At 37.7% G+C, this 25,133-nt stretch overlaps 1 protein-coding gene across 2 annotated transcripts in view; it reads right to left on the bottom strand.

Moving 5' to 3' along the window:
* Positions 1-25,133, bottom strand: part of LOC106059547 (prolactin-releasing peptide receptor-like) — a 187,444-nt gene that overhangs the window by 112,253 nt on the left and 50,058 nt on the right. Inside the window, exons 1-2 of one of the 2 annotated variants that reach the window (XM_056019631.1) lie at positions 7,724-7,908; positions 1-617 (exon numbers count right to left, since the gene is read on the bottom strand). The exon at positions 1-617 is cut by the window's left edge and continues 233 nt beyond it. In XM_056019631.1, coding sequence (XP_055875606.1) covers positions 1-505 — 505 coding nt within the window. In that variant the 5' untranslated portion in view covers positions 506-617; positions 7,724-7,908. Of the gene's footprint in view, positions 618-7,723; positions 7,909-25,133 lie in introns of those variants that run through there. The other variant, XM_056019630.1, reaches the window with a different exon arrangement.

Here is a 25,133-nt window from a genome sequence, read left to right as displayed (position 1 = left end):
GCTGGACAGATGAAAGACTCGTGGAACAGATCCAGATGATGCAGAGCGTGTATTTAGCTCGTCGCGAGGTCATCCGGGCTTTAAGGGGGAAGGTGACCACCAGGAACCGATCGATTCCGATGGCCATGTTGGTGAAGACGCTGGCCGAGACAGACAGGTGCTGCATGAAGAGCACGATGGGACACATGGGTTTGGAGAATATCCACGTCCGGGTCATGACGAAGGTGAATGTGAAGGGCATGCAGATCAAGGCCATGATCAGGTCAGATACAGCAAGGTTGATTAGAAACGGCCTGATGTCCGTCCGACATCTCCTCCCCTTGGTAAAGACGATGACCACCAGGATGTTTCCCACGATGGAGAAGATGATGGTCAAGGTGTACAGCAATATTAAACCGGTCTTGGCCTCCTGGGACAAGATAGGGTCAATGTCAAAGGAAGTAATGTTAGAAAGATTTCCGGCTGAACTGACATTTGTGTTGTTCCAGCTGACATAAGCAGTCATGGTCCATTCACGGCCCACTCAGGGCATAAATGACATCACGGTCCACTCAAGGACCACTCATCCGATATCATGGTTCACTCATAATGACGTGAAGTCCCCATCAAGTAAAGACCTAGTAGAGTAAAAGAAAAAACAAGAAAAAACATTTAAAAAAATACATTTTCAATTAACGTTATCAATTCGGGCAGCGAGCAATGCAATATTTTTGTGATTATTTATTGATATTAGCATTATATGGACATCTCAATGTAGCACTAGACATTTTGTTTTTATTATTATTTCATAATTCCAATGATAGGCCTTTAAATCTAGACTTTGAAGAAGATCCGCAAAATGTTCCTGAACATTAATTTTTAAAACTCTCGAATCAATAATAGCTCACATTCGGAATTTCCCGAACGCGACAGTCTTTTCAAGAACGCGATAGTTCTTTCAAAACCGATGTTGGCTCTAAATCTAAGACTAGTACTCGAGCCAAAGTTACATTTATTTTTTTTTTACTTTGAAAAATTATAAAGTTTTCCTAGTGTGGCCAGAGAGCTAGAAATTCTATTCTCAGTGATAAATAATAACTGTTACATTTCTAGGGAAATCGTTAGAGCCGTTTTTGATATCAGCGTCCAGCGTGGTTCCACGCAGGTTCCTTGTTCCATGAAGTTCTGATTTGAATTGAAAAAAAATACAGTAAATAGCATCGTAATGCCATGTATTAATTTATAATTAAATGAAAGTACCTTAAACTCCCATTAACATTCAAGGCAGAGTCGGTCATAGTGAAACTCTTATTTGGGTTAGCGTCTAATGGAATCTGTTTCAAAGTATAACTTTAGTTGTGCCTTTGATTTCAAGTAGAAAAAAATCTACATTCAGTATATTTATAACAGCTGAACATTTATATCATTGCTCTCTATATAAACTATGGTCAGCATCTAGAGCATTGACTGTATTGACTGTATAAATCAACAGGTTACACAAAACCTTTCATCATTTAATTACAAAGTTCCTTTCTTACAATGATTTTAGGTCTATAAATTCAGATCAATGATGTTTAGGTGATTGTTGCCAAAGCTGTAGCATAGATTAAAACTAAGAAGACTCACACAATTGAAGCCTTTGCTATTTAGAAGCAAGAAGCCAAACACATGGCAGTCACATCGTAAAGTGTCTTGTTTCATTGGGACAACAAGCTCATGCAGTAGTGGTTCTCTGTGTTCCATCAATGGATTCAAATAAGAACATAGTTGCGTGTGTGTGTGTGTGTGTTGAATTTAGACGTGAAAGTTTTAAAGTACAATCTAAACGTATGACGTCCCCGTACTCTAGTCAGCAACAATAGAGATGTAGATGTAAGGAGATTTTTTACCCCTGAGTTTCAGAAAGTTACATCTTCTGATAAAATGTGGAAAGTTTAAAAAAAAAATCAAAACAATCCTCAAGACCTCAGTTTTACAGAGACATGTCAATTAACATGACCGGCTTTAGACATGCGCAGGCTTCGCACCATCTTATTATTCCAATAGCCTCGAAAAAGGTCAACCGACGTGCATACTAACATTTTGACATCATTGTTCTTTCGTCCGGGGAAGTCGAAATCTACATTTTAACAAAAAATGAATATTTTTTAACAACATTCAAAGTTTCAGTTCAAGTGTTCATTTCCAATCTGGCCTCTAGGATCTATTCAGTTCAAGTGTTCATTTCCAATCTGGCCTCTAGGATCTATTCAGTTCAAGTGTTCATTTTCAATCTGGCCTCTAGGATAAATTCAGTTCAAATCTTCATTTTCAATCTGGCCTCTAGGATCTATTCAGTTCAAGTCTTCATTTTCAATCTGGCCTCTAGGATCAATTCAGTTCAAGTCTTCATTTCCAATCTGGCTTCCAGAATCAATTCAGTTCAAGTCTTCATTTTCAATCTGGCCTCTAGGGTCAATTCAGTTCAAGTCTTCATTTCCAATCTGGCCTCTAGGATCTATTCAGTTCAAGTCTTCATTTCCAATCTGGCTTCCAGAATCAATTCAGTTCAAGTCTTCATTTTCAATCTGGCCTCTAGGATCTATTCAGTTCAAGTCTTCATTTCCAATCTGGCTTCCAGAATCAATTCAATTCAAGTCTTCATTTTCAATCTGGCCTCTAGGATCTATTCAGTTCGTCTTCATTTTCAATCTGGCCTCTAGGATCAATTCAGTTCAAGTCTTCATTTCCAATCTGGCTTCCAGAATCAATTCAGTTCAAGTCTTCATTTTCAATCTGGCCTGCCTCTAGGATCAATTCAGTTCAAGTCTTCATTTTCAATTTGGCCTCTAGGATCAATTCAGTTCAAGTCTTCATTTCCATTCTGGCCTCTAGAATCAATTCAGTTCAAGTCTTCATTTTCAATCTGGCCTCTAGGATCAACCCAAATATTTTTGCCTCAATTAAATAAAAAAAATTGTAGCACATCAAAATTAACATAATTAATCTTATCAAGTCATTTTTTGTTAACGTCTCGCAAAATTCTTAAAAATTTTATGCCAAAAAAGTAGACTTCAAAAATGAAAACATCAGACGAGAACTACTAGATCGTGCTTCAGGGAAGAGCTCTCTGGCCAACGTCATGTTGTTTTATATCTTATAACTTGTAGCACTTAAAAGTTGTACGCTCTTTTTATGTGTTCTCCCTCTCTCTTTTCTCCCAAGTCTTTACCCGCACCAGTTGATCTACTTTTGAAACATTTTACGGAGATAAGTTGCTGCCGTGAACCACGAACGACTAGACTAGTGAGTAAATAGTACTAATTAAATCATATTGAGCCAGGTGTGATTGCTGCTTACATACCAGATGTTACACCTGCTGGGTATAGCTTTGATCTTTGGTTACTGGCTTGTACGAGTGTTGAATCTCAGATCACCTTACATAAACTAGACTAGTGGCTTGTATTAGTTTAGAGATCATAGATCACATTCACACATTAGAGACTAGTGGCTTGTAGAAGTTTTCATATATCAGATCTCCAATCAAACAATAGAGACTAGTATATGGACTAGTGGCTTGTATAAGTCTTGAGATCTCAGAAAACCATCAGCCATTATAGACTAGTGGATTGTAGAAGTCTTCAGATCTGAGATCACTATCACACAATAGAGACTATTTGCTCATTTCAATGATTTCTTAAGTCAATATAAAGTCTGAAGCTTTCTTTGCTACATCTTCAACTTGTCTTCAGGTCTAGGAAGGAAGGTTGAAGGTTACAATGTAGGCCGTACTAAAGTTATGGCTATCAGTAAACTATTTGTTCTACGATAGAAAGTTAAACACAAGACAACGGTCTATGAGCGTAACTTATGCTGTCAAAACAAAGTTATTTCCCAGCTTCAACGTAGTAAGACTTATCACGTGCATCTAGTGAGACAGGTACTGTTACTCTAAGAGTATATTTTTAGCGGCCCCCGAAAGGGGAAAAGACGCTATTAGTTTTGTGTGGTCTGTCTGACCGTCCGTCCCGTTTAGATCTCGTAAACTAGAAAAGATATTGAAAATCCGTCATCATGATATTTTAGAGGAGACCATTCAAAGTTCTGATGCAACGGGTACTTTTTCTTTTCTGTATTATTTTAAAATCAACTAAGCAAGCAGTTTTTTTTTAATAAAAAATACACTATTTTTAGAACTATTCACTAATTGATACAATTACACTTAATGTAAGCTTTTTTAAAAAGTATTTTTGATGTTTTTCTTGTTAATCTTCAAAACGCTTATTAAAATGATTTTGATATTCATTTTAATATTCTCTTATCATCTTATCTGTCCCTTCACCTTCGTCGTAGAGGTGTTGTGATATTTCGCGTAACCAAATCCCTCCGGTCAGCAGCCTTTCTTTGTCCAGCCAGCTTTGAACGAATCTTTCGTCGGGCTCCACTGTACCTTGAAGGAGGACTTAGGACAGAGGGTTAGGTCTTACAATAGGACTTAGGACAGAGGGTTAGGTCTTACAATAGGACTTAGGACAGAGGGTTAGGTCTTACAATAGGACTTAGGACAGAGGGTTAGGTCTTACAATAGGACTTAGGACAGAGGGTTAGGTCTTACAATAGGACTTAGGACAGAGGGTTAGGTCTTACAATAGGACTTAGGACAGAGGGTTAGGTCTTACAATAGGACTTAGGACAGAGGGTTAGGTCTTACAATAGGACTTAGGACAGAGGGTTAGGTCTTACAATAGGACTTAGGACAGAGGGTTAGGTCTTACAATAGGACTTAGGACAGAGGGTTAGGTCTTACAATAGGACTTAGGACAGAGGGTTAGGTCTTACAATAGGACTTAGGACAGAGGGTTAGGTCTTACAATAGGACTTAGGACAGAGGGTTAGGTCTTACAATAGGACTTAGGACAGATGGTTAGGTCTTACAATAGGACTTAGGACAGAGGGTTAGGTCTTACAATAGGACTTAGGACAGAGGGTTAGGTCTTACAATAGGACTTAGGACAGAGGGTTAGGTCTTACAATAGGACTTAGGACAGAGGGTTAGGTCTTACAATAGGACTTAGGACAGAGGGTTAGGTCTTACAATAGGACTTAGGACAGAGGGTTAGGTCTTACAATAGGACTTAGGACAGAGGGTTAGGTCTTACAATAGGACTTAGGACAGAGGGTTAGGTCTTACAATAGGACTTAGGACAGAGGGTTAGGTCTTACAATAGGACTTAGGACAGAGGGTTAGGTCTTACAATAGGACTTAGGACAGAGGGTTAGGTCTTACAATAGGACTTAGGACAGAGGGTTAGGTCTTACAATAGGACTTAGGACAGAGGGTTAGGTCTTACAATAGGACTTAGGACAGAGGGTTAGGTCTTACAATAGGACTTAGGACAGAGGGTTAGGTCTTACAATAGGACTTAGGACAGAGGGTTAGGTCTTACAATATGACCAAACCAGCTCAGCTTTCGTCTCTTCACGGTATCGAGGAGTCTTTGAATATTACACACATGTATTCAATATTACACACATGTATTCAATATTACACACAAGTATTCAATATTACACATATGTATTCAATATTACACACAAGTATTCAATATTACACACAAGTATTCAATATTACACATATGTATTCAATACTACACACAAGTATTCAATATTACACACATGTATTCAATATTACACACATGTATTCAATATTACACACATGTATTCAATATTACACACATGTATTCAATATTACACACATGTATTCAATATTACACACATGTATTCAATATTACACACATGTATTCAATATTACACACATGTATTCAATATTACACACATGTATTTAATATTACACACAAGTATTCAATATTACACACAAGTATTCAATATTACACACATGTATTCAATATTACACACATGTATTCAATATTACACACATGTATTTAATATTACACACATGTATTCAATATTACACACATGTATTCAATATTACACACATGTATTCAATATTGACCTGAAACTTTCAGACGTTCTCTCAGAAATGATGACGTCAAAACCTCCTTCGACTAGACTAACTTGTACATTGTACACATTATTGCTTATTAGAAACTTTGATTGGACTAACTTGTACATTGTACAAATTATTGCTTATTAGAAACTTTGATTGGACTAACTTGTACATTGTACACATTATTGCTTATTAGAAACTTTGATTGGACTAACTTGTACATTGTACACATTATTGCTTATTAGAAACTTTGATTGGACTAACTTGTACATTGTACACATTATTGCTTATTAGAAACTTTGATTAGACTAACTTGTACATTGTACACATTATTGCTTATTAGAAACTTTGAATAGACTAACTTGTACATTGTACACATTATTGCTTATTAGAAACTTTGATTGGACTAACTTGTACATTGTACACATTATTGCTTATTAGAAACTTTGATTGGACTAACTTGTACATTGTACACATTATTGCTTATTAGAAACTTTGATTGGACTAACTTGTAAATTGTACACATTAATGCTTATTAGAAACTTTGATTGGACTAACTTGTACATTGTACACATTATTGCTTATTAGAAACTTTGATTAGACTAACTTGTACATTGTACACATTATTGCTTATTAGAAACTTTGATTGGACTAACTTGTACATTGTACACATTATTGCTTATTAGAAACTTTGATTGGACTAACTTGTACATTCTACACATTATTGCTTATTAGAAACTTTGATTAGACTAACTTGTACATTGTACACATTATTGCTTATTAGAAACTTTGATTAGACTAACTTGTACATTGTACACATTATTGCTAATTAGAAACTTTGATTAGACTAACTTGTACATTGTACACATTATTGCTTATTAGAAACTTTGATTGGACTATCTTGTACATTGTACACATTATTGCTTATTAGAAACTTTGATTAGACTATCTTGTACATTGTACACATTATTGCTTATTAGAAACTTTGATTGGACTAACTTGTACATTGTACACATTATTGCTTATTAGAAACTTTGATTGGACTAACTTGTACATTGTACACATTATTGCTTATTAGAAACTTTGATTGCACTAACTTGTACATTGTACTTATTATTGCTTATTAGAAACTTTGATTTGACTAACTTGTACATTGTACACATTATTGCTTATTAGAAACTTTGATTTGACTAACTTGTACATTGTACACATTATTGCTTATTAGAAACTTTGATTAGACTAACTTGTACATTGTACAAATTATTGCTTATTAGAAACTTTGATTGGACTAACTTGTACATTGTACAAATTATTGCTTATTAGAAACTTTGATTGGACTAACTTGTACATTGTACACATTATTGCTTATTAGAAACTTTGATTGGACTAACTTGTACATTGTACAAATTATTGCTTATTAGAAACTTTGATTGGACTAACTTGTACATTGTACAAATTATTGCTTATTAGAAACTTTGATTGGACTAACTTGTACATTGTACAAATTATTGCTTATTAGAAACTTTGATTAGACTAACTTGTACACTGAACAATTCATTGCCAGAATCAAAACTATGTCTCACTAAAAATAAACGACGTGATTCAAATCTTTAAGTCGGTGTGAACGTATAAAGACATTCTTAATTACATTTTATTTCAAATATTAAGTTCAGTATTATAAAGAAAATCTTAAGAAAAATGCAATTCATAAAAAACAAAAAATTCAAAACAACAAAAACACTAAGAGTAAAAAGATCTTACTTTGACGAGTGTCTAAGTTGAAGTGCTTCCACTCGGCCCGTCTCTAAATATATTATCACACGTAGTTTCATAGATTTAAAATTGAGACAATCAACTAGGATTGTGTAGTCGAGTGTGTTATTCCAGGACAATGATTAGTGAACTCCTTCAAGCATGTCCCACCCGGATCATAAAGAAATGGAATAAGATCAATGTTCAGTCCTGATCGTCAATGTCAAAGAGTTTTATCTGGGCTTTTTAAAATTAGCAAACTGGTGTCATTTATGGCCTTTTCTTGGTTGAATTGTTCCGAAGCCACTGGCTGTTCTATGAATACGTTAGAATGACACATAATAAAGTATTATTTCCACCCAATCGTTCGGATATCATTTTGTGTCTTTGTGTTTGAAATAGCTTCTGACAACTGAACATATAAGAGATTTATTGTATTGGACTTGTCAATGAACTTTTTGTGATTGACAGATAGTGACAAATTTGTGTAGTTTAGGATTTAATTCATGTCACAAGGCTAGAACGCAACACGTAGATTACTGTTATAGATGTGGTGAATGATTTTGTTCCGTACGGAATCTAAATTGTTCTATTAGAATGTTGTTCATAAAAGAAAAACTGGCCAATAAGATAAAGAGTACTAGAAAACTAGGACTAAATATTCAGCGGAATAATCTTTTTCAACGTTAAGCATGTAGCAGTCATAGAATAGTAAAGTAGTATTGACTACAGGAAAGGATTAATGTATCATATTGGAGTATTAATAATTAAAAGAGTATAGTGAAGCATTAATAAAGTATAGACTAGTATTAATGAAGTATAGTGTATAATAATAAAGTATAGTGGAGTATCAATGGACCATATATCAATACTAGCATTACCTACCCGGCTTGTTCCTATTTAGTCGTTTTCCCCCCTCCCTTACTGATAGCAATAGAATGATAGACATTTCAACGCTCCCGATAGTGACCTCTGGCCAGCTAATTCTAGTATCTACTAGTCTACACGTTGAATGGGGACCAGTCCGTCAGGTAACACTCCCTTCCCAACTCTCCTTCGTAACCACTAGGGCCCCCCCCCCCCCCAGTGTTATGGACACTAGATGACCTTTCTCCTGCTTTTCAGTTCTTATAACGAATTATTTGATAGGCTTTAAATCGCCCCCCCCCCCTGCCATTTGAAATGTCTCTCTCCTCTACCTCTTCTTTCTTCGCCCCCTCAAAACTCTTGAATTTTAGTGTTACATTTAATTGCACGGCCCGCTACCACTTCCAACACACAAATTTTTGCCAGGAAATGGACCAACATCTTTTATTTTCCGTTCCCCCTCCCTTCCCCACACTCTACGCCTTAGAACAAGTTGTGCATGCAAGATGAGGTTACTTCCTAATGGAAAGTCTGTCCGATGCTTTCAAACAAAATTAATTTTTTAAAAATCATTTTAGGGTCGAGGTGATAAATTCCGTTTCAACTTTTTAAGTAGATCGAATGATTAAAATTATAGTGTGCGAAAAACGCTAATTAAAAAAAATAAATAAAAAAATTATCGCGTAAATAGGGATTTGAACCTGATCCTCAGAGTAAAAGTCTGATGTTCTACCTACTGAGCGAACCGAGTGTTATTAATACCAGAGGAAATTACACAGAGAACGCAGAGTGCTTAAAAACGGAAAACTGTCTTTTTAATATGTCCATTTAAAAACAACAACATTGGTTCGACATTTCAAATAAATAATAGTTTTTGGTAAATGTAACCACTGATGTCTCGATCATGTCAATATCTTAGTTGTCCTACATCTAGATTTATATTTTCGTTTTTATTCCGCCTACTTCAAGTGGGACAAGCCCATTATGAATATATAATACAAGATAAATGGAGTATAATGGAGTTATCTTATCATTTTATTTACAATCAATTATTTTAATTGTAATTATCCAACAAACTTGTATTCTCATCTTGTACATTTCAAACTACTATTCGATTACAGATTTATCTTACATATATCAAACATATTCACAGCTACATTCTTCTCGTACCAATATGAAACTTATACATCATCTATCTCTTCAGTCTATCATGCAATAGTTCCAACAAAAGGTACAAAACTGACACTAGCCTCACTGTAGTGTATCAGAATGAGCTCTGCATACAGATACCTGAGAACCAACATGTGGTAGAGGAATGTACCCACGACCTGTCAACCATTGTAACTCAATAATCTCTTAATGATTCGTAAATACTTCTATACACTTCATTATCAGCTATTCTTGAAGTAAGCAACCAGGCTAACAATTGTTTATTTAGTAGTTCCACCCGCCCTAGACCTTCTAGCTCAGAGTGGTTCACATTACAGTCATTAAAGACATGGAAGTCTGCCACAGAAAATATTTAGTCAACCGTGTCCAAGAGCGGAGCTCCCTTTGTCTTTCTGCCAGCTCCGAACCGGTCGTGTTTAGATCTCTTTGGAACATTGGAAACACTTCTTCCGTCCTTGTATCACGTGACTGCTGCGTGACGTCACATGGCGCAATAAATTCCACCAGGAGGCGCAATTAAAAACATGACTTCCTCTAAACAACTTGGGGGGTGGGGAGGAAAGAGAGACAATCGTCGAGTAAATCGAGAAAAAATAACTCTTACTCGTAGTAAAACAGCAAACGTGAGGTAATGAAAAATAAACAGACAAGAAAAAGTGTTCAACTACAAGAGAGAAGAAATGAACAAACAAATATGTTGTAAACGGCAAATTGAGAAGCGCGAAAAAAAACAAAAAACTAACAACTGGAACAGATTGACCTGATAGTAGAGACGATCTCTGTAAGAAAGACAAATCCAGGTTAAAGTAAACCAAGCGAGAGAACACGTCAACTAATCTGCATCCAGAGAAAGAGTGAAAAGGTAAGAATAAAGAGACATAAGAGAGAGAGAGAGAGAGTTAGATAATACTAAGACATCCGAGTAGATCTTCACCTTATTGAAGACCTTCCAGAGATACTGTTGGAGTGATGACAGAGAAAAAAAAGAGTTACGTCCTCTTGTCCATTCTGCCCTGAAACAGCTCCACACTTCCACAGATTTGAAGCGTCCTCTTGTCCATTCTGCCCTGAAATAGCTCCGCACAGATTTGAAGCGTCCTCTTGTCCTTTCTGCCCTGAAACAGCTCCACACTTCCACAGATTTGAAGCGTCCTCTTGTCCTTTCTGCCCTGAAACAGCTCCACACTTCCACAGATTTGAAGCGTCCTCTTGTCCTTTCTGCCCTGAAACAGCTCCACACTTCCACAGATTTGAAGCGTCCTCTTGTCCTTTCTGCCCTGAAACAGCTCCACACTTCCACAGATTTGAAGCGTCCTCTTGTCCTTTCTGCCCTGAAACAGCTCCACACTTCCACAGATTTGAAGCGTCCTCTTGTCCTTTCTGCCCTGAAACAGCTCCACACTTCCACAGATTTGAAGCGTCCTCTTGTCCTTTCTGCCCTGAAACAGCTCCACACTTCCACAGATTTGAAGCGTCCTCTTGTCCTTTCTGCCCTGAAACAGCTCCACACTTCCACAGATTTGAAGCGTCCTCTTGTCCTTTCTGCCCTGAAACAGCTCCACACTTCCACAGATTTGAAGCGTCCTCTTGTCCTTTCTGCCCTGAAACAGCTCCACACTTCCACAGATTTGAAGCGTCCTCTTGTCCTTTCTGCCCTGAAACAGCTCCACACTTCCACAAATTTGAAGCGTCCTCTTGTCCTTTCTGCCCTGAAACAGCTCCACACTTCCACAGATTTGAAGCGTCCTCTTGTCCTTTCTGCCCTGAAACAGCTCCACACTTCCACAGATTTGAAGCGTCCTCTTGTCCTTTCTGCCCTGAAACAGCTCCACACTTCCACAGATTTGAAGCGTCCTCTTGTTCTTTCTGAAGAAAGACGTTCAACTCCTGGATTACGCACTATCACAATGTAGTATTTCTAGTGTTGCGTTAGAACTTCTCTGCAACATTTGGCTTGAAATTATAGTTTCCTGCTTCAGTATTTGAGTTTTCAAGAATTGTATGTAAAACAAAACAACAACCTTATTTTACCAATAGAATGAACTAAAGCTGCACTACTTAGATGATACGCTCGCCAATATGGTAATACGTATTTTCGGAAATACACACAGACTCTAAAATGTCTTGGATATCGTCCTTGTTGTTGGCTTGCTTCACAAGTTTCGAACCATCCTTGAATACTCAAAGATTATTCTAGACATCTTGCAGGACGGAAAGATTAGTCTAGACATCTTGCAGTACGGAAAGATTAGTCTAGACATCTTGCAGGACAGAAAAATTAGTCTAGACATCTTGCAAGACAGAAAGATTAGTCTAGACATCTTGCAGGACAGAAAGATTAGTCTAGACATCTTGCAGGACAGAAAGATTAGTCTAGACATCTTGCAGGACAGAAAGATTATTCTAGACATCTTGCAGGACGGAAAGATTAGTCTAGACATCTTGCAGTACGGAAAGATTAGTCTAGACATCTTGCAGGACAGAAAAATTAGTCTAGACATCTTGCAGGACAGAAAGATTAGTCTAGACATCTTGCAGGACAGAAAGATTAGTCTAGACATCTTGCAGGACAGAAAGATTAGCCTATACATTGTGCAGGACAGAAAAGAATTGCAGGGGCATAGTTTGGTACCATCGTGACATCAGTCCGGAGCGCAAACCGCACTACCTAAATAAGTACCTTGCATCCATACTTTCTTGCAATACAAATCTTTCTACCTTAATGTCCGAGTTAAGGGACTCTACTTTTTGTGTGCAATGCACTTAGTAGATAGGGTCAAATGTAGTAAAACTTGAATTTGAATTAAACACAGAAAATTCCATGTGTCCAAGCGCAATTGTTTCTCCTGAATCAAATATTGAAGAATGACTTGTAAGAGAGGACTTCACGTCATCGACTGACTGCATCGTCTGGTCTCTTTGATACTTATAGATTTATAGTTCAGATCTTCTTCTTCGTTCTCTTTTTTCTTTCTTTCAGATCAGTAAGCCTAGAGTGGAGCTTTGATTTCCAGATCAGTAAGCCTAGAGTGGAACTGTGATTTCCAGATCAGTAAGCCTAGAGTGGAGCTGAGAATTCCAGATCAGTAAGCCTAGAGTGGAGCTGTGATTTCCAGATCAGTAAGCCTAAAGTGGAGCTGAGAATTCCAGATCAGTAAGCCTAGAGTGGAGCTGTGATTTCCAGATCAGTAAGCCTAAAGTGGAGCTGAGAATTCCAGATCAGTAAGCCTAGAGTGGAGCTGTGATTTCCAGATCAGTAAGCCTAGAGTGGAGCTGTGATTTCCAGATCAGTAAGCCTAGAGTGGAGCTGTGATTTCCAGATCAGTAAGCCTAGAGTGGAGCTGTGATTTCCAGATCAGTAAGCCTAGAGTGGAGCTGTGATTTCCAGATCAGTAAGCCTAGAGTGGAGCTGTGATTTCCAGATCAGTAAGCCTAGAGTGGAGCTGTGATTTCCAGATCAGTAAGCCTAGAGTGGAGCTGTGATTTCCAGATCAGTAAGCCTAGAGTGGAGCTGTGATTTCCAGATCAGTAAGCCTAGAGTGGACCTGTGATTTCCAGATCAGTAAGCCTAGAGTGGAGCTGTGATTTCCAGATCAGTAAGTCTAGAGTGGACCTGTGATTTCCAGATCAGTAAGCCTAAAGTGGAGCTGTGATTTCCAGATCAGTAAGCCTAAGGTGGAGCTGTGATTTCCAGATCAGTAAGCCTAAGGTGGAGCTGTGATTTCCAGATCAGTAAGCCTAGAGTGGAGCTGTGATTTCCAGATCAGTAAGCCTAAGGTGGAGCTGTGATTTCCAGATCAGTAAGCCTAAAGTGGAGATGACTCACTCTGTGATTTCCAGATCAGTAAGCCTAAAGTGGAGATGAACCACGCTGTGATTTCCAGATCAGTAAGCCTAAAGTGGAGATGAACCACTCTGTGATTTCCAGATCAGTAAGTCTAGAGTGGAGATGAACCACGCTGAGATTTCCAGATCAGTAAGTCTAGAGTGGAGATGAACCACGCTGCGATTTCCAGATCAGTAAGCCTAGTGCTGAGATGAACCACGCTGAGATTTCCAGATCAGTAAGTCTAGAGTGGAGATGAACCACGCTGAGATTTCCAGATCAGTAAGACTAGTGCTGAGATGAACCACGCTGAGATTTCCAGATCAGTAAGTCTAGAGTGGAGATGAACCACGCTGAGATTTCCAGATCAGTAAGCCTAGTGCTGAGATGAACCACGCTGAGATTTCCAGATCAGTAAGCCTAGTGCTGAGATGAACCACGCTGAGATTTCCAGATCAGTAAGCCTAGTGCTGAGATGAACCACGCTGAGATTTCCAGATCAGTAAGCCTAGTGCTGAGATGAACCACGCTGAGATTTCCAGATCAGTAAGCCTAGTGCTGAGATGAACCACGCTGAGATTTCCAGATCAGTAAGCCTAGTGCTGAGATGAACCACGCTGAGATTTCCAGATCAGTAAGCCTAGTGCTGAGATGAACCACGCTGAGATTTCCAGATCAGTAAGTCTAGAGTGGAGATGAACCACGCTGAGATTTCCAGATCAATAAGTCTAGAGTGGAGATGAACCACGCTGAGATTTCCAGATCAGTAAGTCTAGAGTGGAGATGAACCACGCTGAGATTTCCAGATCAGTAAGTCTAGAGTGGAGATGAACCACGCTGAGATTTCCAGATCAGTAAGCCTAGTGCTGAGATGAACCACGCTGAGATTTCCAGATCAGTAAGTCTAGTGCTGAGATGAACCACGCTGAGATTTCCAGATCAGGCAGTTAAAAGTTTGAATTGCACTCACGCTATTTTTAATCGACTCTGAATTTGTGCACCGGAAATTCCCGAGCTATTTGAGTAAACGCAGCTTATCTAGATCGAGTTAATTGAAACGAATAATGACTTGTAGTAGTAATTGTTCGGAACTTCCGCTGTAAACAATATTGGCCACGCCTCCCACGCTTGCCGTTTCTTATTTTCTGTTGGTCAATTGATCAAATCACAACTATACATACAGAAACAGAATAAAGCTTTTGTTACCAACATTATTTTACTTATAAAGCCTACAATTTATTTTTACATTTTCTGAATAACAATGTATTTAAGGAGCTATTTTATTCAACTAATTACTAACGATTTCATGATTAAAACAAAATAAAAACGCTACCAACATTCCTAAATTGTAAAATTAGGTTCATAAATGAAGTTTAGTTTATTACGAGCAAGAACAAAGTATATTATGTTTGATTATATAAATAAAAAAATAAAATTTATGAAATTCAAAGCTTTGATCTTAATTGGTTGACTTAAGAAGAAGAATCCAGCCACGTAAAAACGTTTTTGATCATGAAAAGAAAACAGACAAACAAGAGACAAACAACACACACGAAAAAAACAAATCTTCAAGAAATGTTAACACGTGTTTAAAGGAATGATCAAGGTAAACACTTTTATTGGTAATTGCCGATAGAGTTTTATTGTGTATGGCACCTGACGACTATTCAACTGTTTCCTAAAGACGTCATTGTTTAATTGCATGTGTTTCTTTTCAGCCAGTTCCATGTAAAGCATTTCTTGTGTACCGCCACACACTTGACCTGCACTAATATTGTTAGCACCACTGGGGCCTGGTCATAAAATACAATAAATACATTCTGGTTTTCTCTGGCAAAGTTTTGTCTCTTTCATTAAGATTTTCATTGGTCGCAAGAAGATCTTTTTTTTATGTGGCAGGAAATAAAAGATTGTGTGTGTGTGTGTGTGCTGTCTGTATGTCCTTCCATTTGTTTTTTTTTTTGTCTTGTATTAATTCTTTAATGCTACTCACAAAATAGTAAACAACCACTTGTGGTTAAGGATATCTTTCAAATACTTAATGATTAGAAGAAAAAAAAAACAGACATGTGGAATCCTATGAAGAAATATACATGTCTATGTATACTTAACTATAGCACACTCTGATATTTCTTAGTCTGTTAAGAGCTGTGTAATAGAATGGATTAAAAAGATTGTGGTCAAATGGTTCACACTGGGATGCCAACAATTAAACCCTCGCATTCCTGGTCAATTTACTTTTCACAAAGCTTATATCAACTTACTCTGTCTATCTGTCTGTCTGTCCATATGGTAAAAAGTGTGTACACGATATTTCTCACACCCATTCTCGGATCAAGTTGAAACTTGGCACAATTACTCATTGACATAAACAAGACATGTACCGATTAAATTAATAATTAATTACTGCTAATTAATTATTTTGTTTAATAGCAACAAGGGAAATTAATACTTCAGTATTCACATATATGACTAAATTTGTTGGGTTTAGTCCCCTAAATAATTGTTAATACTATTGCTCCCTGGCACATTACCCGATCAAGTTGATAGTTTAAACAATTATTTATTGTACCTAGCAAAAGAATCGATAAACAAAAATACTCAATTAGTCAATTAATTATTGGTTATATATTTTTTTGTTTAATATCGATTAAGGGAAATAACTGTTGAATTATTGGTAGATATAGTTTTTAGGATAAGCTTTGTTTGTTTTTTTAAAGGATTTTTATATTTTGCTTGTATTGTGCATGAATTTCACGTTTCACTGAGGGAACCAGTTCAGAAAGTACAAAAGTAGACAGAGCAGACTAACAGGGATCCAGTTCAGAAAGTAGACAGAGCAGACTAACAGGGAACCAGTTCAGAAAGTACAAAAGTAGACAGAGCAGACTAACAGGGATCCAGTTCAGAAAGTAGACAGAGCAGACTAACAGGGAACCAGTTCAGAAAGTACAAAAGTAGACAGAGCAGACTAACAGGGATCCAGTTCAGAAAGTAGACAGAGCAGACTAACAGGGAACCAGTTCAGAAAGTACAAAAGTAGACAGAGCAGACTAACAGGGAACTAATTCAGAAAGTACAAAAGTAGACAGAGCAGACTAACAGGGAACCAGTTCAGAAAGTACAAAAGTAGACAGAGTAGACTAACAGGGAACATGTTCAGAAAGTACAAAAGTAGACAGAGAAGACTAACAGGGAACCAGTTCAGAAATTACAAAAGTAGACAGAGTAAACTAACAGGGAACCAGTTCAGAAAGTACAAAAGTAGACAGAGCAGACTAACAGGGATCCAGTTCAGAAAGTAGACAGAGCAGACTAACAGGGAACCAGTTCAGAAAGTACAAAAGTAGACAGAGCAGACTAACAGGGAACTAATTCAGAAAGTACAAAAGTAGACAGAGCAGACTAACAGGGAACCAGTTCAGAAAGTTTAAAAGTAGACAGAGTAAACTAACAGGGAACCAGTTCAGAAAGTACAAAAGTAGACAGAGCAGACTAACAGGGAACTAATTCAGAAAGTACAAAAGTAGATAGAGCAGACTAACAGGGAACTAATTCAGAAAGTACAAAAGTAGACAGAGCAGTCTAACAGGGAACCAGCTCAGAAAGTAGACAGAGAAGACTAACAGGGAACCTGTTCAGAAAGTACAAAAGTAGACAGAGCAGACTAACAGGGAACCAGTTCAGAAAGTACAAAAGTAGACAGAGCAGACTAACAGGGGACCAGTTCAGAAAGTACAAAAGAAGATAGTGCAGAATAACAGGGAAACAGTTCAGAAAGTACAAAAGTAGACAGAGTAGACTAACAGGGAACTAATTCAGAAAGTAGACAGAGCAGACTAACAGGGCACAAATTCAGAAAGTACAAAAGTAGACAGAGCAGACTAACAGGGAACTTATTCAGAAAGTACAAAAGTAGATAGAGCAGACTAACCAGGAAATAATTCAGAAAGTACAAAAGTAGACAGAGCAGACTAACAGGGGACCAGTTCAGAAAGTAGACAGAACAGACTAACAGGGAACCAGTTCAGAAAGTAGACAGAGCAGACTAACAGGGATCCAGTTCAGAAAGTAGACAGAGCAGACTAACAGGGAACCAGTTCAGAAAGTACAAAAGTAGACAGAGCAGACTAACAGGGAACTAATTCAGAAAGTACAAAAGTAGACAGAGCAGACTAACAGGGAACCAGTTCAGAAAGTACAAAAGTAGACAGAGTAGACTAACAGGGAACCTGTTCAGAAAGTACAAAAGTAGACAGAGCAGACTAACAGGGAACCAGTTCAGAAATTACAAAAGTAGACAGAGTTAACTAACAGGGAACCAGTTCAGAAAGTACAAAAGTAGACAGAGCAGACTAACAGGGAACTAATTCAGAAAGTACAAAAGTAGATAGAGCAGACTAACAGGGAACTAATTCAGAAAGTACAAAAGTAGACAGAGCAGTCTAACAGGGAACCAGCTCAGAAAGTAGACAGAGAAGACTAACAGGGAACCTGTTCAGAAAGTACAAAAGTAGACAGAGCAGACTAACAGGGAACCAGTTCAGAAAGTACAAAAGTAGACAGAGCAGACTAACAGGGGACCAGTTCAGAAAGTACAAAAGTAGATTGTGCAGACTAACAGGGAAACAGTTCAGAAAGTACAAAAGTAGACAGAGTAGACTAACAGGGAACTAATTCAGAAAGTAGACAGAGCAGACTAACAGGGCACAAATTCAGAAAGTACAAAAGTAGACAGAGCAGACTAACAGGGAACTTATTCAGAAAGTACAAAAGTAGATAGAGCAGACTAACCAGGAAATAATTCAGAAAGTACAAAAGTAGACAGAGCAGACTAACAGGGGACCAGTTCAGAAAGTAGACAGAACAGACTAACAGGGAACCAGTTCAGAAAGTAGACAGAGCAGACTAACAGGGAAACAGTTCAAAAAGTAGACAGAGCAGACTATCAGAGAACCAGTTCAGAAAGTACAAAAATAGACAGAGTAGACTAACAGGGAACTAATTCAGAAAGTACAAAAGTAGACAGAGCAGACTAACAGGGGACCAGTTCAGAAAGTAGACAGAACAGACTAACAGGGAACCAGTTCAGAAAGTAGACAGAGCAGACTAACAGGGAAACAGTTCAAAAAGTAGACAGAGCAGACTATCAGAGAACCAGTTCAGAAAGTACAAAAATAGACAGAGTAGACTAACAGGGAACTAATTCAGAAAGTACAAAAGTAGACAGAGCAGACTAACAAGGAACCAGTTCAGAAAGTACAAAAGTAGACAGAGCAGACTAACAGGGGACAAGTTCAGAAAGTACAAAAGTAGACAGAGTAGACTAACAGGGAACTAATTCAGAAAGTACAAAAGTAGACAGAGCAGTCTAACAGGGAACCAGTTCAGAAAGTAGACAGAGAAGACTAACAGGGAACCTGTTCAGAAAATACAAAAGTAGACAGAGCAGACTAACAGGGAACCAGTTCAGAAAGTACAAAAGTAGACAGAGCAGACTAACAGGGGACAAGTTCAGAAAGTACAAAAGTAGACAGAGTAGACTAACAGGGAACTAATTCAGAAAGTACAAAAGTAGACAGAGCAGTCTAACAGGGAACCAGTTCAGAAAGTAGACAGAGAAGACTAACAGGGAACCTGTTCAGAAAGTACAAAGGTAGACAGAGCAGACTAACAGGAAACCAGTTCAGAAAGTACAAAAGTAGACAGAGCAGACTAACAGGGAACCAGTTTAGAAACTACAAAAGTAGACAGAGTAGACTAACAGAGGACCAGTTCAGAAAGTAGACAGAGCAGACTAATAGGGGACCAGTTCAGAAAGTAGACAGAGAAGACTAACAGGGAACTAATTCAGAAAGTACAAAAGTAGACAGAGCAGACTAACAGGGGACCAGTTCAGAAAGTAGACAGAGCAGACTAACAGGGAACCAGTTCAGAAAGTAGACAGAAAAGACTAACAGGGAACCAGTTCAGAAAGTACAAAAGTAGACAGAGAAGACTAACCAGTGAACCAGTTCAGAAAGTACAAAAGTAGACAGAGCAGACTAACAGGGAACCAGTTCAGAAAGTAGACAGAACAGACTAACAGGGAACCAGTTCAGAAAGTACAAAAGTAGACAGAGCAGACTAACAGGGAGCCAATTCAGAAAGTACAAAAGTAGACAGAGCAGACTAACAGGGAACCAATTCAGAAAGTACAAATGTAGACAGAGCAGACTAACAGGGAACCAATTCAGAAAGTACAAAAGTAGACAGAGCAGACTAACAGGGAACCAATTCAGAAAGTACAAAAGTAGACAGAGCAGACTAACAGGGAACCAATTCAGAAAGTACAAAAGTAGACAGAGCAGACTAACAGAAAACCAATTCAGAAAGAACAAAAGTAGACAGAGCAGACTATCAGGGAACCAATTCAGAAAGTGCAAAAGTAGACAGAGCAGACTAACAGGGAACCAATTCAGAAAGTAAAAAAGTAGACAGAGCAGACTAACCAGTGAACCAGTGAAGGAGACTACGTGTACAGAGACTAGAGACTAGTAGCCTTCACTCAAAACGAGGCTGAGATGATGACGTCACAGTGCGAGGTTCACAATGTGTAACAAAGATTTGACTGTGTTGTAGAAATAAGGACACTTACTTCCAGCTAAATCTAGATTGATAGGATGTGTCTCTTAACGTAATCTGAACAAATGGTGGAACATAGTCCAAGGTTTAGAGTCTCTGCCAAGAGTGGGACGATCCTATGAAAACGAGGCCTTCAATAAGACCGGTACATTCTAAAAAGCCAAGAAAGACAAAAGATGATAGAACTTCGAGAAGTCTTAGATAGACTGAACCACTCTTCACTTGAAGCAGCAGATACGACAAGAGAGAACACGGCACAAATATGGACGATATTAATTCTAATCAGTACCGAAAGGGTACAACGCGTCATTAAAGGTCAAAGGTTAGTGATCGCGGAAACGTTGGTTAATTGGTTTTTTGTTCATTTTACAAGTGATGAATACTATTGTCATAAACTTGTGTTGTCACCCCCCCCCCCCCACATAGTTTTTTTTTTCCATTCTGGCTGAAGTCGTAAATATGTTTGTATCTGTTGTATTTGTTCATGGTTTCGAGGAATACAACGAATGAATCTGTTGTATTTGTTCATGGTTTCGAGGAATACAACGAATGAATCTGTTGTATTTGTTCATGGTTTCGAGGAATACAACGAATGAATCTGTTGTATTTGTTCATGGTTTCGAGGAATACAACGAATGAATCTGTTGTATTTGTTCATGGTTTCGAGGAATACAACGAATGAATCTGTTGTATTTGTTCATGGTTTCGAGGAATACAACGAATGAATCTGTTGTATTTGTTCATGGTTTCGAGGAATACAACGAATGAATCTGTTGTATTTGTTCATGGTTTCGAGGAATACAACGAATGAATCTGTTGTATTTGTTCATGGTTTCGAGGAATACAACGAATGAATCTGTTGTATTTGTTCATGGTTTCGAGGAATACAACGAATGAATCTGTTGTATTTGTTCATGGTTTCGAGGAATACAACGAATGAATCTGTTGTATTTGTTCATGGTTTCGAGGAATACAACGAATGAATCTGTTGTATTTGTTCATGGTTTCGAGGAATACAACGAATGAATCTGTTGTATTTGTTCATGGTTTCGAGGAATACAACGAATGAATCTGTTGTATTTGTTCATGGTTTCGAGGAATACAACGAATGAATCTGTTGTATTTGTTCATGGTTTCGAGGAATACAACGAATGAATCTGTTGTATTTGTTCATGGTTTCGAGGAATACAACGAATGAATCTGTTGTATTTGTTCATGGTTTCGAGGAATACAACGAATGAATCTGTTGTATTTGTTCATGGTTTCGAGGAATACAACGAATGAATCTGTTGTATTTGTTCATGGTTTCGAGGAATACAACGAATGAATCTGTTGTATTTGTTCATGGTTTCGAGGAATACAACGAATGAATCTGTTGTATTTGTTCATGGTTTCGAGGAATACAACGAATGAATCTGTTGTATTTGTTCATGGTTTCGAGGAATACAACGAATGAATCTGTTGTATTTGTTCATGGTTTCGAGGAATACAACGAATGAATCTGTTGTATTTGTTCATGGTTTCGAGGAATACAACGAATGAATCTGTTGTATTTGTTCATGGTTTCGAGGAATACAACGAATGAATCTGTTGTATTTGTTCATGGTTTCGAGGAATACAACGAATGAATCTGTTGTATTTGTTCATGGTTTCGAGGAATACAACGAATGAATCTGTTGTATTTGTTCATGGTTTCGAGGAATACAACGAATGAATCTGTTGTATTTGTTCATGGTTTCGAGGAATACAACGAATGAATCTGTTGTATTTGTTCATGGTTTCGAGGAATACAACGAATGAATCTGTTGTATTTGTTCATGGTTTCGAGGAATACAACGAATGAATCTGTTGTATTTGTTCATGGTTTCGAGGAATACAACGAATGAATCTGTTGTATTTGTTCATGGTTTCGAGGAATACAACGAATGAATCTGTTGTATTTGTTCATGGTTTCGAGGAATACAACGAATGAATCTGTTGGAAGTTTCTATCGGCTGTGGGCAGGGCTGTAAAATGGAAAGTTGGAGGATGCCATTGAAATCTACAGGAAGTCCTATACTTGCAAATGCAGAAGAATAACGAGGTGGCCTAAAGGTAGGACAAACAAGTGACACCCAGCCTGTCTTGATGTAAGCAAGTCTAGCACACATTCATTACTTGTCATCTGTTATAGTATCAACGCCATAATCATTTTGTTATTTTTAACTTTTGTTTTCTGTTGTGGATTTTGTTGAACATCTCAGTCTCGCTATAGATAAAAGAAAAACAACTGAATCTCAGAGCTACAAGAGAAAGCCATAACTACGCCAATATCCTGGTCCGTATGTCCCATGTGTTAAGATGAGACAGGGGCAAATAGAAATCCATAGAGATAATCCCTGTGAGAGGCCAGCAGCGGACAATTAGGTCAGTCAGTAGGTGAATGTGGCGAGAACACCACCCATCACCACTGTACCCCTCCTCACACGACACATATCCTCTCCTTACAGTACACCTCCCCCCACTTTGCACCTCCCCGACCCTCCCCTACACGACACACACCACCTCATTACCCCGCTCATCCCCCACATGACACATCATCTCCACCTTCACATATCTCTTCATTGTCGCTTTATCCCACATCTTCCACACGACACACATCACCTCGTGACCCCACATCTTCCACACGACACACATCACCTCATGACCCCACATCTTCTACTCGCCACAAATCACCTCTTCACCCCACATTTTCCACACGCCACACATCACCTCTTTACCACACATCTTCAACACGCCACACATCACCTCGTTCAGGGCCCGTGCTACAGATTGCGGGGCCCTATGCGAAACGGATTGCGCGGGACCTAATTTGGGTTGTGATAAGGATAATAGTGAAAATTAAGATTTTGTGTTAGGAAATAAATTCGTCTTTGCATTTATTCATTCTTTACTAAGTACAAAATCACTGTCAACTTAACTTTACGAGCCATCTACAGTAGATAGTAGTTTTCCCAACAAAACAAAAAAAAAAAAAAGCCGATAAACATTCAAATCTGCCTTTTAGATTTACTATCAACTAGCAAAATATCGCTTCTGTTTTTTTTTCTAAGAGGTCACGATATATTTGGATTTATATTTGTATGCCAGTGACTACGTAAACTAAGTATTGAAATTTCTTGTTTTAGTTAAAATTCGCCTTAAATACGTTTTTTTAAAATGAAAGCTGACAATGCCTTTTTTTAGCGCGAGTAAGATTGGCGTTTTCCATACTGAATGACACCCTGAAATGACAATTTTGTCTGTTATAAGGACATTCGCATCAGTTTCCAGAAGATTTTAATAATTTCAGGAGATTTTCATGACTTTTTCGTATATTTTATAATTTCAAGAGAATTCAAGGAACCCTTTAATAATAAGTTAAAATGGTTTAATTTAATAATTTACACCTAGAATTCGCATCGCGCGGGACCTATGAAAGTGCGGGGCCCACTGCGGCCGCATAGGTTGCAGTGGCCTAAGACCGGCCCTGACCTCGTTAACAACATCTTCCACACGCAACACATCACCTTATCACTCTCATACCACATCTATTCCCACGTCCAAAACTTCGATACCTCACATTAACAGCAAGGACATATCAGTATTGCTGGAGCCTTTGAGGTGATGAATTATTTATTTACTGGAATCCAAGTTGTCCACAAAAACATGATTCATATCTTCTCCCACCTGGATGAGCACTTTTTAAAATCCCATAACTGGTGAATGACGTAAGTTTACATTCTCAATTGTAATCTATAAATAACTTTCACAAAAACTTTAGTAGTGGCAGGTTCACTAAGTTGAACATTTTTTGGTTTACACCAGTGGTCTTCAACGGGGGCGACATCGCCCCCTAGGGGGCGTTTTCGAGATTTTGGGGGGCGCTGAGAGCCAAAGGGGCGGTAGGGGGGCGCTGGGCACAAAATGGGGCGGTAAGGGGGCGCTGGGCATAAAGGCGGAAAGAAGAAACTAAAGGTGCTCTTAAACAGAACAAATTTTAAAATTCTTCAACATTAAATCTGGGAAACTAAATATAGACCAATTATAGTTAACTAGCTTCTAATTTAAGAACAGATACAGCGTTAGAAATTAAGTTCGGGAATCCCATTTTCTAATTTTAAATTCTTACTCTTTTGCTGTGCATAGAGAGTATTTATTGTCCTTGGATCTTGCGCGTATAAACGTTTAAGATTTGATAAACAAAGTAGGTAATACGCCTTTTAGATTATAGTTTATTTTATCTAGATATGTTAATATATTGATATGTAAATGTTAATTGCAAAAAACATTAAAGGTAACATTTAATAGAATATTTTAACTTTTTAAAAATAAAAAAAACATTTATAAAATGTTGTTACGAAAACTCACTGGTTTGTCATGTAATATTTCCTTGAGATTTAGTGAATTGCCACTAGAAAAATAGTAAGTTCTACTTTGATGGCATTTTCAGATGAGGTTATGAAACCAAGTCGGCTTCACGAACATATAGCGATATCCAAAAATAATTTACGAATATTCATGAAAAATTATAAAAATCTACACAAGAAAAGTTTAGCCCGCAATTTCATTTTTATTTGAATCTAATTATAAAACTGTAAATAAAATACAAACAAATGCCGAAAACAATCTCATCTTTCAACAGTTTTATGAAACAAATGATGATAAAGGTGTTAGACTCTTGTTGTAAACTAAAGTTCGCTGGATTTCGAAAGGGGTTTGTTAATTGTTATGGCTCGTTTTTTTAAGCCCTTAAATAATTATTGTTTTTTTTTTTTAAAAAAAAACGGAAGATTCAACAGTTGACGATGACTTAAAGCAGGCTAAAACAAAATGTTTTCCATGGCAGGCATCTAACACAAGTGAACGAAACGAACCTCCGACTGCTAGGAAAAAAATTGACTTTCATTGATC

This window comes from Biomphalaria glabrata, chromosome 2 (assembly GCF_947242115.1).
Source record: "Biomphalaria glabrata chromosome 2, xgBioGlab47.1, whole genome shotgun sequence".
Taxonomy (NCBI): Eukaryota; Metazoa; Mollusca; class Gastropoda; family Planorbidae; genus Biomphalaria; species Biomphalaria glabrata.
This window is presented reverse-complemented; position numbering and strand designations above follow the sequence as displayed.